Genomic DNA, 14458 nt, shown 5'->3' with positions numbered 1-14458 from the left:
CTCGACGTAGTAATCCCTGTAGAGAATGGCAGGATTTGGAAAGTGGTAGGGATCGGTCGGGAAAGAATTAAATGCTGTCACGGTCCCTCGTCGACTCGGAGGGAGGGCGAGGCACCGTAGACGACAACGGGGTCGTCGTGGAAAATGGAACCTTCATCCGAAATGATAAGGAAAGTGATGGACAATGCCGTACATCAGCAAATCGCAAATGCAATATTTCATGGTTAGTTATGCGATCAGTCAAAAAGAGAATGGTAAAGGGCTGGGAATATCTCGAACGCGTCCCATCCGAATGTGAACAGTCCATGTGAACTCTCTCTCTCTCTTTCTGGCATGACGGGATTGAACGCACGTGTCGCTGAGAAATGCTGACAAATCCAAAGGGCAAAAGGGGTAAAAAGGGGGAAGGGGGGCTGAACTTGGCTTTTGAAACTTGCCTCGTCTATTCCACTTGGTGTGCCGTGGGCCTTCTTGACCTTAGATTTTTTTTTTTTTTATAGAAAGGCTTATATCGAGGCTTGCAATTATTGATCTTTCTTTGGGATAATACAGTGGGTTATAAAGAAGCTGACCTCCAACCCTTGCCCTTCCGTACTAAAGTTTCGAAAGTCAGCCGTTGAACTTTCTTTGCCCTCTGCCCACCAAAAAAATAAAATAAAATTCTTTCCCTAACTTTTGAAGAATTATTAAAAAAAATGAACAAACTCATAGAATGCACATATGGGAATTGGTCATACATTTTCTAGGGGCTTAGTATTTTTTTTTTGTCATTAAATAAAAGTCCCATAGCATTAGAAAAAATAAAAGGGATGAAGTAAATGCTTTATCAACCCTGTAAAGTAATTCAAGCTTTATTTGTTTCGTAAAAAAAAATGATTTGAAAAATATTAATGATCACTTAAAAAAATAAACGAATATATAAAAAAATATTTTAATAGTCCACAAAAATATTGAGACGTGAAGTGAATTGCTCCTGACAATGAATTATTTTAAACAGCACAAGTGGTCATTTATTTTACGGAAATAACAATTCGTTTCTTCACTTAGGACGTAATCACTGTCACTCTTTTAAATGCTCCTGTCCATTTGGACGATGACCGACTCATGTTCACACCTATGATATGGTATAGAGGTGCGAGAAGACGGGTCGTCGTTTTCAAGCGAGGAAGTGGTCAAGATTTTTACGTTGATTTACGTACAGCTGGAAAAAGCTTAGACGAATCTCCAACTCCAAATGCGATAATAGCCCAGCCGGTCAACTGCCCTCAAACATCCTGAAGAGTTCCCACACTTTCGTCCTCTCCCTCCATCTCTCTCTTTCCTGGTTTCAATAAGCCGCCGTTTCGGAAGATATAGCAGCCAAGGTTTGGTTTGATTCTTCTCTCCTTCTTATCAACTACTCGCGCTTCGCTGGAGCTCGGCGTGCGTTTTTTTTTTTTTTTTCCCATAGCTTCTGAGAGTTTTTGGAAAGAGGGTGGCTGCCATTTTTTAATCTTCTTTGTCCGTGATCGGTTTAGCTTGGCTTTGCTGTAAGGAGGAGAGCATCAGAACTGAGCTTAACCTCGTTGGTTGTAAGTTGGAGAAAACTGAACGATGTATCTGAGCTTGTGCTTTCCTTTACGTTGCCTCCTCATTTGGTCATCGTTCTTCAGCTTCATGTTCAGTTCCTGCTTGTGGACATTCCTTAGGGACGAAATGATTTGTGAAACCATAGACTGGAGGGTTGAGGGTCACTTAGAATTCATCCTGAAGGAATTGTCATGCTGAGCAATTTGTCTTTTGTTTGGATAAGTTAAGGTTGATAGTGGTAATGATGAGGTATTAATAAGTGTAGATCAGATGCTGGGGAATTGATATCTACATTAACAGAGTCGTAAAATCTTCATCGTTGCTGTATTAGGCTGATGTATCCATGTTGATTTTGTCTTCACCTTTTTTATCAGGTGTCAGCGTGGAAGATTCATCTTAACGTGCGGTCGGTCTGACGAAAAGGCATCTCTGAAGATATCGGCTTGATTCTTTGGTGGAGATATCGATTCTCCTAGAACAAGACAATCTGATGCCTTGTTTTCCTTCATTTTTCAAGCGCAGCAGAGCTTGCTTAGTTAAACTAAGAGGAGAGGTCGATGACGGTATGGCTTTCCCCTTTCTATGTCTGATGCCACAAGTATTCCTAGTCTATGTTATAGATTCGTGAAATTAAAATCTTTATTTCTGTTGGATTTCCAATGTGTGATGCGATGATGTTAATCTTGGTTAGATTCATTCCTTTCCATAATAGGCTTGTCAGATCTTCGAACTATTATCCTGCAGCATCACTTGGTTACTTTGTGCATTCTGTCAACCTTCGAATTCATGAGAAAGCTTCTGATCGATTCTCTCATATGTACAGAGGTTTCGGGAATTCAAAATACAAAATTGTTCAAGTATAAAGACTTGGTCAAAGCAACCGAAGATTTTAGTCGATCCAACAAAATTGGTCATGGGGGTTTTGGTTCTGTATACAAGGTAGTGGAGCCATATTTTGGTGTCATTTTCAATAGTCTTGGTTCTGTGTTTTCTTCCATGGATTAGAGTTGACATAATTGGGCAATAATTGGAAATTTCTCAACTTATGTGAACAGGGTGAACTTGAAGATGGTACCTTGGTTGCCGTGAAGGTATTATCGGCTGAGTCGAGTCAAGGAGTGCGGGAGTTCTTGACAGAGATAAACATGATTGCAAATATAGAGCATCCTAACCTAGTTAAGTTGCACGGTTGCTGTGTGGAAGGACAGCATAGGATCCTGGTATACGGTTATCTTGAGAAAAATAGCCTCGCTCAAACACTTCTTGGTGAGTTTACATTTGCTTGTATACTTCTGCCATTAGCCGAGGCGGTTTGACATTTTTCTCTCCTTTATAGGCGGTTCCAACAGTGGCATCCAATTTCAATGGCCTGCACGACGTAAGATTTGCATAGGCGTGGCGATGGGGCTAGCATTCCTCCATGAGGAAGTCCAACCACCGATTATCCATAGAGATATAAAAGCAAGCAATATCCTGCTAGATCGTCAGCTGGAGCCCATAATTTCAGATTTTGGTCTTGCGAAACTTTTTCCAAGCAACATGACTCATATCAGCACCCGTGTTGCCGGAACAGTGTAAATCACAAACTTCTCAATTCCTCCTGTCAATATATATAGTCGAATCTTTCAGAAAAATTTCATAACTTATTTGCCCTAATTTAGAACTGCCGCTTCATCTGCTAAATAAGCATTCAAATTCTGCATTGTCACTTGTGTATATTCTCTGTTGGTTTGACCTGAATTTGTTGGTGAGATTGCACTGGAGATGTTGACTTATGTAGTAAAGCTGGGTATTTAGGCCCGAGAAAAGTAGTTTTAGAAACTCCAGTCAAGCTTCTGGATATAAGTTTTCGAATCATGACCGAATGCATTAAAACTGGTAAAAGATGTGATACATTTGATCCTGATTTCTTTCTATTTCTGCAACTCCTCCTGTTTTTGTCGATATCTTAGCTCTTGGTCAGTAACTTGGTTCTGCCTATGTTGTTGATGCAGGGGTTATCTGGCACCAGAGTATGCAATGCGAGGTCAGTTGACAAATAAAGCAGATATATACAGTTTCGGCGTACTGCTTTTGGAAATTGTTAGTGGGAGATGCAACACAAACCGTAAATTACCGGCTGAAGAACGATATCTTCTTGATGTGGTAATTTCTCTTCCTGGAGATTCCTATAACTGGAACCACAAGGATTCCTCTTTTATTAATCTCTGAAAATCAACTCTATTGTATGTAGAAAGCATAGAAAATTTCCTCCTCATTATCTTCCAATCCTGGCCAAGTCCTTCAAGAAAGTGCCCATGTCCTGCACCAAGTTATACAGCACAATGCAAACTTCGAATCTCCCGAGGCTGCTGGTTAGAGGGACAAATTCCCTCTATGTGATAATTTTGTTCTGATATTCCTTTTCCAGTCTTCTCCACTCTCTCTTGTGAACCTCCGCCATTTTGACCTATCATTGTCCTCGGGAGAGAAATCTCTCGCCCATTTGCATTACCAACTTGTTTATCTGAAGATAGAGCTCAGTACTATCAAAACCTAGCATTATGACACGTTCACTGTGTTATAGGCATGGAAGCTGCACGAGAAAGGGGAGCTAATGAGCTTAGTGGACGCATCTCTGGATGGGGAAGATCATAGGGAAGAGGCATGCTTATACATGAAGATCGGTCTTCTATGCGCACAGGGTTTATCAAGGCTTCGTCCATCCATGTCAACTGTCGTGAAGATGCTAACGGGCTTTGCTGAGGTTAATGACAGTGAGATATCGAGACCTGGGTCACTTACAAATTTCTTGAATATAATTGCTGAAGAAGGTCCAAAAGGTCACCCAAAGGATTCATCTTCCACTGCATCTGGGGAGTCAAGCGGGCCAGAAAAATCATCTCTGTGGTCGAAAGACATGCCTAGCTCATGTGCTACAATGACCTTCAATTCTATTTATGATAGGAGCATTTAAAGTGCGATGTAGATTTTGCACGTAAATGTAGAATAGATATTTGAGAAACTTTATTGTGCTAAGTTCCGCTGTACATAGTATTCTGGCTTGGGTAGGTATTCCGAGTTGCCTCGTCTTTTTCGAAACTTCTGCGCTTCTTAAACGGGCTTTATTTGTAATGTCTAACTTCAGAAATTAGCTGTCAAGCTTCAATTTCGAAGAAGAGCAAGTGTTGGAAATAGTATTTTTTTTTCCTGATCTCCAGGTATGGGATGTGGACAAAGTGGATAGCATATGCATCTCTAATAGGATTGAGGTGACAACTCAGTTAGGCTTTCGCTCAAAGATTTGTATTGCGACCTTAGAAGGTATTGTTAAATGATCATCGATAGGGTTCATTGCGTGTGGTGTACTAAAATCCCAGAGTGAAATTGTATTGCTAAAAGATTTGTAATATGAGTTCATTGCATGCTTCACCGTGTGCTTGCACCAAATTACTGCCGTGTGTGATCGAAGATGGAATAATTTGCCTGAAGATCAACCCAAGTCAAGTTTATGCACTAATTTGAATCATACAAGGCAAGCTTTTACTTACGTCAAGTTTATGCAACATATCAACATGTGGCTACAAATATCATGAACAAATTGATAAGTTTAGGAATTGTAACATGAAAGAATGGCTAGAAAACAATCTCTTCTTGATATGACTAGTTTCTTGTCCTGTAGCATCTGTACCACAGGATGAGAAGACAAAGGACCCTGTAGCCGACAATGAAGCCGCACATCACGGCTATGTTGGTCCACTTCTCTGATTGATTTAATCCTTGCTGTCTCAGGAAATCACTTCCATATAAGCTGCATTCTCCATTCTCAGACTCCAAGCACTTGTTTCTCCCTTCCAGATCTCCATATTCATTCAGTATGAAACACTCAAATGGGTACTTAAACAAGCTCATGTAATGCATGAAAATCCAGTACCTAGGGATTCTCTCCTTTGATATGAAATAACCGGAAAAGAGGAAGAAGGATCCCATCAGTCCAGCGATAATCGACGTCCCCATGATGAAATTTGGCACGAGAGCGCTGAAACAGGCTACGAAAGAATTGGACATCAAGAGAACCAACCAAACCACGAGCGAGAAGTAGAAAAATGCATCTGCGCTTCTCTCAAATCCGACCAGCCAATAAACCGGGATCGAGTAGAGGAAACCCACCATTAAAAGAAATGGAAGGAAGACAATGATATTTGCAAAAACGTAAGAGGATACTCTGTAAGCTCCTCTTGAAGTCTCCCTCATCAGAATTCTTCTTTCTTGCAGGTAAATGGGTAGGCCTTCTGTTGAGGAAGAGAGCAAGAAGGTTAGGCTGAAGGCGAAAAACCCGAGCCGAGTTTGTAGAGCAACTTCTCCTAGATTGTCCCCGACGTTAAGGAAAATGGTGCCGAGCACAAACCCAGCCACAAGGGCCTGTATTACCCTTGTGGCAAAGAGCTGCTTCGTCCTGAAAATGTTTCTGCAAAATCTTTGCCCCAGTATTAGAATCTCTTTGAACCAAGAGTTCGGATACGAGAATAGCTTCTCTTTTCCTTTATAGGACCATACAATCCCGGTTTCAGATGCCTCGTTTTCACGACCATCTTTAGCGTTTCCTTGGAGAAAATGCTGGTTGCTATGAGCTTCTACACCCAAGTATTCTATACCATCAATGGCGTATTCAAGCACATTGACATGGCACGGCATGCCCAAACCAGCGAATCTAAGCTTCTCTTCCAGACGTGACAGAGGACCATTATGAATAACAAACCCACCCGAAAGCAAAACAACTCGGTCAAACAGCTCAAGGATTCGATGCCCAGGTTGGTGAATGGTTAATATGATTGTCTTACCTTGATAAAGTGCCATGAGCTTGAGCATCTTCACAACATGAAGAGCCGAGGCTGAATCCAGTCCTGATGTCGGTTCATCGATCAAGATCACTGCCGGGTCATGGACTAGTTCCACCCCAATCGACACCCTACGTTTTTCCCCACCCGAGATCCCTCTGTTGGATGACTTACCACCTATTCTCGTTCTTGCGACATGATCCAAGCCAAGCTCCTTCATTAGTGCCCTCACTCTAGCAACAGCCTCTTTTTTGCCTCCATGAAGCCTGAAAAGTGCGCTATACATGAGCGTTTCCTCCACAGTCAGCGAAGGAAACAGCGGATCATCTTGGGGAACGAAACCGGATAGCCTCTGAAAGCTCTTGGGATCGATCCGCTGATTGTTAACTAGAACTTCCCCGGACACTCGGCCCAGTGAAACTTTCCCGGCTAGGACTTCAAGCAAGGTGGTTTTGCCAGCCCCGCTAGGGCCAGCAATGGCAGTGATCTCGGCCGGCCTTGCCTCACAATTCACATCCTTCAAAATGAACTTTGCGCTTGAGTTTCGCGTCTTGTTGTGAAAGAGCCAAGAGAACTCATCAAACTTGGTGCCCAGTTTGTAGGACAAGTTCTTTGTCTCCAACTTGTATGATACCGTCCTGCCACCAGAATCCGGCGCCGACAGTGGCAATTCCATCGAAGTAATTGAAAGATTGGGGGGAAGGGGCAATAGAGGAGGAACCTTAGGAAATTTTGATTGAGTGGGATAATGTAAGAGGATGAATAGGAGAAGATGAGCTAACACAACCAAACTCGTTGCTATCTGGCACACGTCAAGCCAAGTAAGGGCTTGGCATGCAAAAATAGAGGCGGCATGCGGCTTGACTTGAGTTCGTATGATAATTTCTATGCAAAATAGGGGGCCTTTGGTGGGTCGGAAGGTGGTGGAGAGTATGAGTGCACGAGAAGAAGAAAAGGCAGAGCAACTCGGGGGTGCCCTTTCAGGTGAACAAAAAGATTGACTGTGTAGGGTTGGCGTTAGTTGTGGAGCTATCTTCCCTGTTATGACAAATAAGACGTGTTGGAAGATATCTATGGTTGAGGGGCATGCCCGGGACTTCTATTCTTGTTTGGTTAAAGGAGGCATGTGATGCATAAGTTCACGCAACATAAGAAATATATACACAAATATAAGAAAAGACAAATCAGCCTAAGTACTTGCAAAGGATTGAAGTTCTTGCGAAGATGTGAGGCACATTTGACCCTGGACGGGACCCAGTGCAATGTGCATCATATCCAATCACTGAAGCAACGATGGGTCCGTGAACCACCGGGAGCCCGGGAGAGAAAACTGGGAACATCTTTCAACTCCATAATTTATGAACCATTTACAAAAAGAGGATGGATACAATAAGAACTTTGTGCAATCATTAGGTGTTTGAAATTGCGCGGACATAGTCATTCATGCTATAAAATATATGCAGTGAAGGATGGGGTCTTAAAAATATGGCGGAATCAGACCATCGTTTTATCTCAGTGAATCACATTCTCACCGGGGAAAAGAACTTTGCGTCCGTGCAAGGATCGGGTTCACACGGGCCCAGAACTAATGGGATCACGGGAGGTTATAGTCTTATAGATGGGTCACCCTTGCTCTCGCAATCATACCAAGATTAACTCGTCAAATGAACAGTCCGCACGAGGCTTGGTTATAAGCGTGATTACATGCGTCGTTCTATGCCGATTGTGCGAAGCCGACACTGTGGATGCACCCGTTTGGAGAATTCTCACTTGCTTCTGAATTCTCTACTTCGACTCATGAGTTTTCCTTTTAAAGCTAAAAAAATACAAATTCCAAGTCGTACTTACTGACACTTGAATAACCAAAGAGTGCGAGTACTTCAAATTTCGGAAACAAAAAAATCACACGAACCAAAAAGTCTCCTTAAATGGGCCTAATTGCAAATTTTCGTCCAATGGTAGTGCCACACTGAATTTTGAAAAAACATTTGTTTACTAGAGCTACAACGTCAATACACTAAATTGAAAAAAATAAAATGATGCTGATTATAGGGACACAAATCATCAAATCGACAAGTTCCTTTGTCCTAAATTGCTTGCGCTTTCTGGCATTTAATTTATACGAGCTATAAGCACAAACAAGCTTTGAATGAATTCTAAAGGACGCTCAGCTTCACCAGCTGGTTCTTCTTCCAGCTTCGCAGCCAAGGGTGCTGCATCTTACTGCAAGCACTGTGTAGGACACAAGGATGCGCAGAGAGAGAGAGAGAGAGAGAGAGAGAGAGAGAGAGAGATGACAACACAATTCCACATGATAGACAAACACCGGGAACAGAGCCAAGCAACCGTATGTGCCCTGGTAAGTGAAGGAGCTCGCCTTTGTTTACCGAGGTGACCTCCAGATAATGAAAATGTCGAGCACATCCTTGCCACCTTAGTAAAAATATTCAAACCAAATTAGTGACAACATATAAAATACTTAAAAACCCAAAGGCAACTTCCTTTTTTGAATAAGTGAACGCTGTAATGAATTGATTCCAAGATCCAAAATTTCAAGTGATAAGAAAGACATTAAATGCTAACCGCAAGTAATGACATCTAGCCTAGCTTGCGACTTCCCAAGGAAGAAACGCATAATAAAAGAATCAGAACAAATTTAGTGAGACCCAATCAGCTGAGGAATGAGCAAGTCTGTTTACATCTCGATTCTCAGGTCAACCGATCAAGTTTTCAGCTCAAGTGTCGGCTGGTAAAATCAGCAACAATAATAAATAACACCTGGCACAAAGTGATTGCATTATGCAACATAATATATAGCTGGAAAGGGCAGATTCTTCATTATTAAGAAAATGATCACCTTTCCTTTCATAATCGCATGTTTCAGCAAGACAGGACACCCGGCAGCTGTGCATGCAAAGCTCAGAGACTTCACTTTTCACTGGATGAATGGACTGAAGATGGCATGTGAAAAGCCTCTAAGCTGTGAACTTTGCTTTGATTTTTGGCTGCTTGTATCTGATCAGCCAGTGAAAGTTTCCTTTGTGCCTTTTCTCTCTTGATATGCTCTAAATCCAGCTTCTCCCAGGCTGGAATATGAGCAAGAACTGCATCCCCTTGACCAGTGACTTGGACAACTTTTAAGGATCTGTTTCGGTTAATCTAGAAATAAAACATAAAAATGCAATCAGCCTAACACAGTTTTGAGGAGGAACAGAAAGATTGGTTTGTCTGAAAGGAAATATCTGTCAAAGAAAACCATAGGACCAATAGACGCATTAATGTTGAGAGTGAACTGCGGAGCTACAAAAGTTACGGACACAGCTGACGTGAAGAGATAAATCCAGAGGTCCAAAGCATCAAACGCAGGACGATTCTCTTAGAGACGACATGAAACTGCACTTACCTTCAGCAATCTCTTCTTGAGCTTCATCCCTCGAGCAACTGCTAAGTCATCTTTCTTCTTCTTCTTTGTTTTTCTGCACAGTACTCTTTTCATCTTTCCTCGTTCTTTAGCTTTTTCCTCCCTTTCTTTTCTCTTCTGAGCAAACCTAGCTATCTTTTCTGCTTTTGCCTCTGCTGCTTTATGAGCCCTCCTCATCTTTGCCATGTTTTTAGCTCTTTCCTTTTCAGCAAGCTGATGAAGATGTTGGAGATTGATTTCATGCTTTATTTTGTCATAGCTATCCCAGTCCAGTTCTCTCTGATCACTCCATCCTGTCTTAGCTGCCTCTGCTACGCTGTCTGCCCATGATGAGAAGAATTTCTCTTTCGACCTTTTAAGCTTTAAACGTTCTTTCCAAATGCGTTGAATTGAAGAGCCAATCTTTGCTTTGATCAAATCACTGTAAAATAATCAGACCAATTCTGAGCTGATTTTTCCCATAAAGAGTTAATAAGGACTCTTAGACATTTAAAAATAAGAATAAGGTGCTTCAATCGTAGTAATAATATCAGTCACACAAACTACTTTTTTGCCACTGGCTTAAGCAATGACAGATTGCAAAACTTAAAATCTAGTTTCAGCTCGTAATCATTACTTCCGCACTAAAATTGCCACAATCTTTCTCTGGAGCCCTCCCTTCTTTTACTTTCTTCCAGCTTAATATGTGCAAGAATGTTTTGGCAGCTTAAAACATGTTTGAGGTCAACGCTGCTCATACTTTGACAAGCTAAGGTAGCAAGTTCCAGAATTGCAAAGCAACCATCTCACTAAATAACCAGGGGAACAGATACAAGTAAAAGCATTTGAGGAAAGAAATCCTTAGAGATGCTACTATTTGAAAAAATATATCTATGTTTCTAATGTGTTATACATATGTAGATCACAATAACCATCTATGTCAAGTGATTCTAATTATTTATAAGATACACTATACTGCTGAACAAAATGATTTTATTTCTAAGGGAAGTTATTCTCACATTTGGTCACCGTAAACTTTACTACAGGAAACAAATGCTGCGCTCTAGACCCAGAATTGTTAGTAAGATGATTCAATCACTACAGAACATCATCTTCTCCAATTACCAGAATATGGACCTACTTGCTAATCTCTTCTGTAACTTAAAAAGGCAAGCCCATCTCATTTTTAAGTTCAATGGAATAAGCGTTCAGTTGAGTCCATGCACTCCTCTCTCAGCATCTTGGTCTGTGGAATGTCTTACAAAGAATGTACTCACTAGTTGTTCTGATAAAATGAAATTTGCTTCATTGTGATAGGTGGATCATCGGATAGACTGTTTAAGGACAGAAGACACAAATTACCTATGAGTACGGGGATGTTCAGACATCTTCTGCCTGATCTGGAAATAGCAATTGGAAAAAGAGTTAGACGAAAAGGAAGTAATTCTGGCAGAATTCAGTCTTGCGACGTTTTCAATATTAACAACAAATGGTGAATTAAGAAAAGGGATAATTAGGTGCTTGTCTCCATCAACAAAGCACGTGCAGTTCTATAACAAAGTCTACAAGAATGTATAGCATTAATGCAGGAGTCACTATGTGAAATTACTCCAATCATCTTTCTGTTAGTCAAAACGAAAAATTGTTCGCCAGCAAATTCCAACAATGCTAAGAAAAAATGAGCCCGATTCAATCTTACATGACTTCACCTTGGGATCTCTCAATGCTTCGATTGTTCTTTGCTTGATTCGCTTTCGAGTCTCTGCACAGTGTGAGAGATGCTAAACTCCAAACAACCATTATATTAAGAACTGCAATTCCTAAAGACGAGATTTACCTTCACTGTGTTTTCTGCCAACATTCCATGGCACTTTCCCTTTGTTGGCTTCTCCAATTTTTCTCCTTCTCTCACGTTCCTTATAGCTCTTGTCATCAACACATCCTGAGGGGACAATCTCGCCATTTAGTTTTACTTCCCCACGGTTATTATCAGGAGCACCTGCCGTGACTTCTGACCAGCCACGTTCCCGCGATCCAGATGTCTCTCCCGGATCAACCATCGTCTTTGACAATCCAAGGGGGTCAAGTACGGTGGTGGAACAGATCGCCGCAAACGAAGGTGAACAGCTCTGCTTTGGACAGATGAATCGCATGAATTTGATGTCTGTAACATGCCCAACGAGTGGGCACTGAAGATTGTTCCGATCACAGTGGAGGGCCGGGCATGGGACTGCCAATCTTCTGTGGGTTTCGCAAAGCCACATTAAAACAGCAGAATCGAATTACCAGATAAAAGCGAAATTTTTTTAGCCTTTTGCAAATAAAACCAAAGCACCACATCGTGTAGCATTAATTCGACGTACAAAACCTAAAGCCCCATCCATCAACGATGATTCTGCTGCGGACGAAGCCAACACAACCACCAATCGAACACAGCTACGAATGCGACACTAACCAACACTGAAGAGCACCGAATTAAACCATGAGATCTTCAAATGAAGCAAAACGTGACCGAAAAAGCGAGCTTGACAAGCGAAACGCGGCTCGGCTCGATGTTCTCGGAGTGCGCCGCGATTGCACGCGCTCGCATCGAGGAGATACTCAATTCGATCGACTCAGCGCCCGAATTCGATCGGCAGAGAGGTATCCACGCTCGCTCGACGGAATGGCGACGGATTATGCTCCGACTCCGAACTCTACTCTCCTCGAATCAAAATCCTACGGAGACGAGGCAGCGCAGAGAGAGAGAGAGAGAGAGAGGCTTACGAGTGGAGAAGCGGCATTGCGCAGCCGAGGAGAGAGCTCAGGCGACGCTGATTTGATGCGAGTTCGGCGAGGAGAGCGCTGAGAACGGCTTCTTCCTCCGCCACGCGGAGAGACCCCAGATAAGAGAGTATAGCGGGAATGGGCAATTCTATTGGATTAGTCCGACCGTTTGGATACGACGACAGATTCCGGGTTACGGGTATCGGAGCCCCGAGAAAATATCTTTCGAAAGCACATTGTGTAACTTACCCGAAATGTGTACCTAGCTCCATTGCTAATCTTATCGTTGAAAACGTTTGCTGGACATGTGCTTGCATTTTTATTTTTATTTTCAACATAAATGACGCTAATGCAGCTCGTGTAATGCTAAGTAGGCACCACATCCATATTCGAAATTTAATTAAAAATATCGATTAATAACTATTCCCAATATGATGATTTATAATTGATTAAAAAAAAGTTTTGAGTCTCTTGATAAGTTGATGATTTTTTGAATTGAAGTCAAGAAACAATTACACATTTGACCCGTATTATAGTAGACATAAGACTCTTTACCAAATACTTGGAGGATTTTGAGATATTAGTTCAATTTACTATATCTGAGAGTCTTAAACAAAGTGGTGTGTCCCAACCAAAAAAAAAAAAAACAAAGTGGTGAGGTCGAAAGGCACAATCACGCCCATGTAGAAATGATGATGAGCATGATTAGTGAGATCAATTTACCTAATTTTCTGTAGGGTGAAATTTTGAAAACAATTATTTATTTTTTAAACCATGTTCCTATCAAAATTGTTCGATTGGCTTCTTTCGTATTATGGGCTAGACATTAACTTAAATAATTTTAAGGATTGGGGATATTCTACAAATTGAGGTGATATTATTCAATTTTAAGTAAGTTGACTCCATAACCACTCGATATTACTTCGTATTTTACCCGAATCATTCGATGGGATATGTCCATCTTTTTGATTTGATATAATATTAATATATATATATATATAAGGCATCCTCCGGATAACTCAAATCGAATTTTAATATTCCAAAAGAGGCACGATAATTATGGAATCACAAGCGGGGAAATTTCTATAGTTTGATGTGGTTAGAAAAAATAACTGCTCATAGACTATTGAGGACAACGATAGGAACCCTGTGTATTTTTCTTTGTTTATACAAATAACTGTGACGCCTTTTACGATACAAATTGAGCTTGCTAAAGTCAAGAATCCCATCGTTGAGGTACTTCTTGATGAAGTAGCCCTCGAGTGCATAATGAGGTTGTAGTAGTAGCACTCAAGAGATCCATCAAGCAAGGATGATTTACTACTTTTGGCTTCGATGATTTTTATTCCTCTTGATTGCAAATGGACGTATAAAGCTAAAAGGGACTCCAAAGTAAATATTAATAAATTTAAGCTAGACTGGTGGTTAAAAGAATCAATTCAGAGAAAATGAGTATATTATGAAACAACATTTTTTTCTAATCTTTTTGTAAATATTCTTTCAGAGTGATTATAATATTAGTAACTCATTTTGATATGGAGTTAGACTGTATAGATGTAAAAATTGCATTATTGAATGGAGACCTTGATGAGGTTTATATGGTGTAACCAAGGCCAAACCGCCTGCCGATTCTCCCTCTAGTGATCTCTCCGTCATTAATGTCATCTACTGCGCCATCAGGTCCAAGGACGAGCCCAAATCCCTCAATCCCTTGTGTCACGGTCCATGAATTCTCCCGTACTCATGACACTTGTGAGTGCTGCTTGGGGTTATTTGGTGAAAAGTGTAAAGCAGAAGGGTAGAACACAACTGATCCGTGGGAGTGGCGTCAGGACGATTGGTGCTAGGAGTTCTAGGATATAATGATTATATCACTTAGGAGCTCTAAAGACGAGTAACCTCCCGT

At 41.2% G+C, this 14458-nt stretch overlaps 3 protein-coding genes across 7 annotated transcripts; 1 reads left to right on the top strand and 2 right to left on the bottom strand.

The window, feature by feature from the left end:
* Nucleotides 1–1210: 1210 nt before the first annotated feature.
* On the top strand, nucleotides 1211–4762 carry LOC104450085 (cold-responsive protein kinase 1). 2 transcript variants are annotated; one of them, XM_010064503.3, is made up of 7 exons: nucleotides 1211–1364; nucleotides 1944–2132; nucleotides 2393–2508; nucleotides 2625–2835; nucleotides 2906–3143; nucleotides 3564–3714; nucleotides 4136–4762. In XM_010064503.3, the coding sequence occupies exons 2-7, from the start codon at nucleotides 2060–2062 to the stop codon at nucleotides 4523–4525; spliced, it is 1179 nt and encodes a 392-aa protein (XP_010062805.1). In that variant the 5' UTR covers nucleotides 1211–1364; nucleotides 1944–2059; the 3' UTR covers nucleotides 4526–4762. The 2 variants fall into 2 exon arrangements, with proteins under 2 accessions (XP_010062805.1, XP_010062806.1); XM_010064504.3 differs by lacking the exon at nucleotides 1211–1364 and adding an exon at nucleotides 1391–1571.
* A 279-nt stretch (nucleotides 4763–5041) lies between these two features.
* LOC104450084 (ABC transporter G family member 10) lies at nucleotides 5042–7258 on the bottom strand. Its single transcript, XM_010064501.3, has one exon. It carries the CDS (start codon nucleotides 7060–7062, stop codon nucleotides 5212–5214), a length of 1851 nt encoding a protein of 616 aa, XP_010062803.2. The 5' UTR covers nucleotides 7063–7258; the 3' UTR covers nucleotides 5042–5211.
* Nucleotides 7259–8288: 1030 nt separating this feature from the next.
* Nucleotides 8289–12682, bottom strand: LOC104450083 (inner centromere protein). 4 transcript variants are annotated; one of them, XR_726654.3, is made up of 7 exons: nucleotides 12553–12682; nucleotides 11624–12027; nucleotides 11496–11548; nucleotides 11149–11186; nucleotides 9790–10228; nucleotides 9244–9545; nucleotides 8289–8819 (listed from the first exon to the last, which is right to left on the bottom strand). XR_726654.3 is itself a non-coding variant. In XM_010064500.3 (6 exons), the coding sequence occupies exons 1-6, from the start codon at nucleotides 12567–12569 to the stop codon at nucleotides 9315–9317; spliced, it is 1182 nt and encodes a 393-aa protein (XP_010062802.2). In that variant the 5' UTR covers nucleotides 12570–12682; the 3' UTR covers nucleotides 8409–9314. The 4 variants fall into 4 exon arrangements, 2 of the variants coding, with proteins under 2 accessions (XP_010062802.2, XP_039170725.1); XR_001988682.2 differs by having other exon boundaries at nucleotides 8409–9164; XM_010064500.3 differs by having other exon boundaries at nucleotides 8409–9545.
* Between the last annotated feature and the right edge of the window lie 1776 nt (nucleotides 12683–14458).

This window comes from Eucalyptus grandis, chromosome 6, assembly GCF_016545825.1.
Source record: "Eucalyptus grandis isolate ANBG69807.140 chromosome 6, ASM1654582v1, whole genome shotgun sequence".
In the NCBI taxonomy this organism is placed as follows: Eukaryota; Viridiplantae; Streptophyta; class Magnoliopsida; order Myrtales; family Myrtaceae; genus Eucalyptus; species Eucalyptus grandis.
This window is presented reverse-complemented; position numbering and strand designations above follow the sequence as displayed.

Excerpts from the sequence above, each read along its gene's own strand:
- LOC104450085 (XM_010064503.3), top strand. The coding sequence starts at position 2,060 with ATGCCTTGTTTTCCTTCATTTTTCAAGCGCAGCAGAGCTTGCTTAGTT. Across the intron at positions 2,133-2,392 it reads AAGAGGAGAGGTCGATGACG|AGGTTTCGGGAATTCAAAAT; the intron begins GTATGGCTTTCC and ends TCATATGTACAG. Across the intron at positions 3,715-4,135 it reads AACGATATCTTCTTGATGTG|GCATGGAAGCTGCACGAGAA; the intron begins GTAATTTCTCTT and ends ACTGTGTTATAG.
- LOC104450084 (XM_010064501.3), bottom strand. The coding sequence starts at position 7,062 with ATGGAATTGCCACTGTCGGCGCCGGATTCTGGTGGCAGGACGGTATCA.
- LOC104450083 (XM_010064500.3), bottom strand. Across the intron at positions 11,549-11,623 it reads TGGCAGAAAACACAGTGAAG|AGACTCGAAAGCGAATCAAG; the intron begins GTAAATCTCGTC and ends CACACTGTGCAG. Across the intron at positions 11,187-11,495 it reads AAGCATTGAGAGATCCCAAG|ATCAGGCAGAAGATGTCTGA; the intron begins GTGAAGTCATGT and ends TGCTATTTCCAG.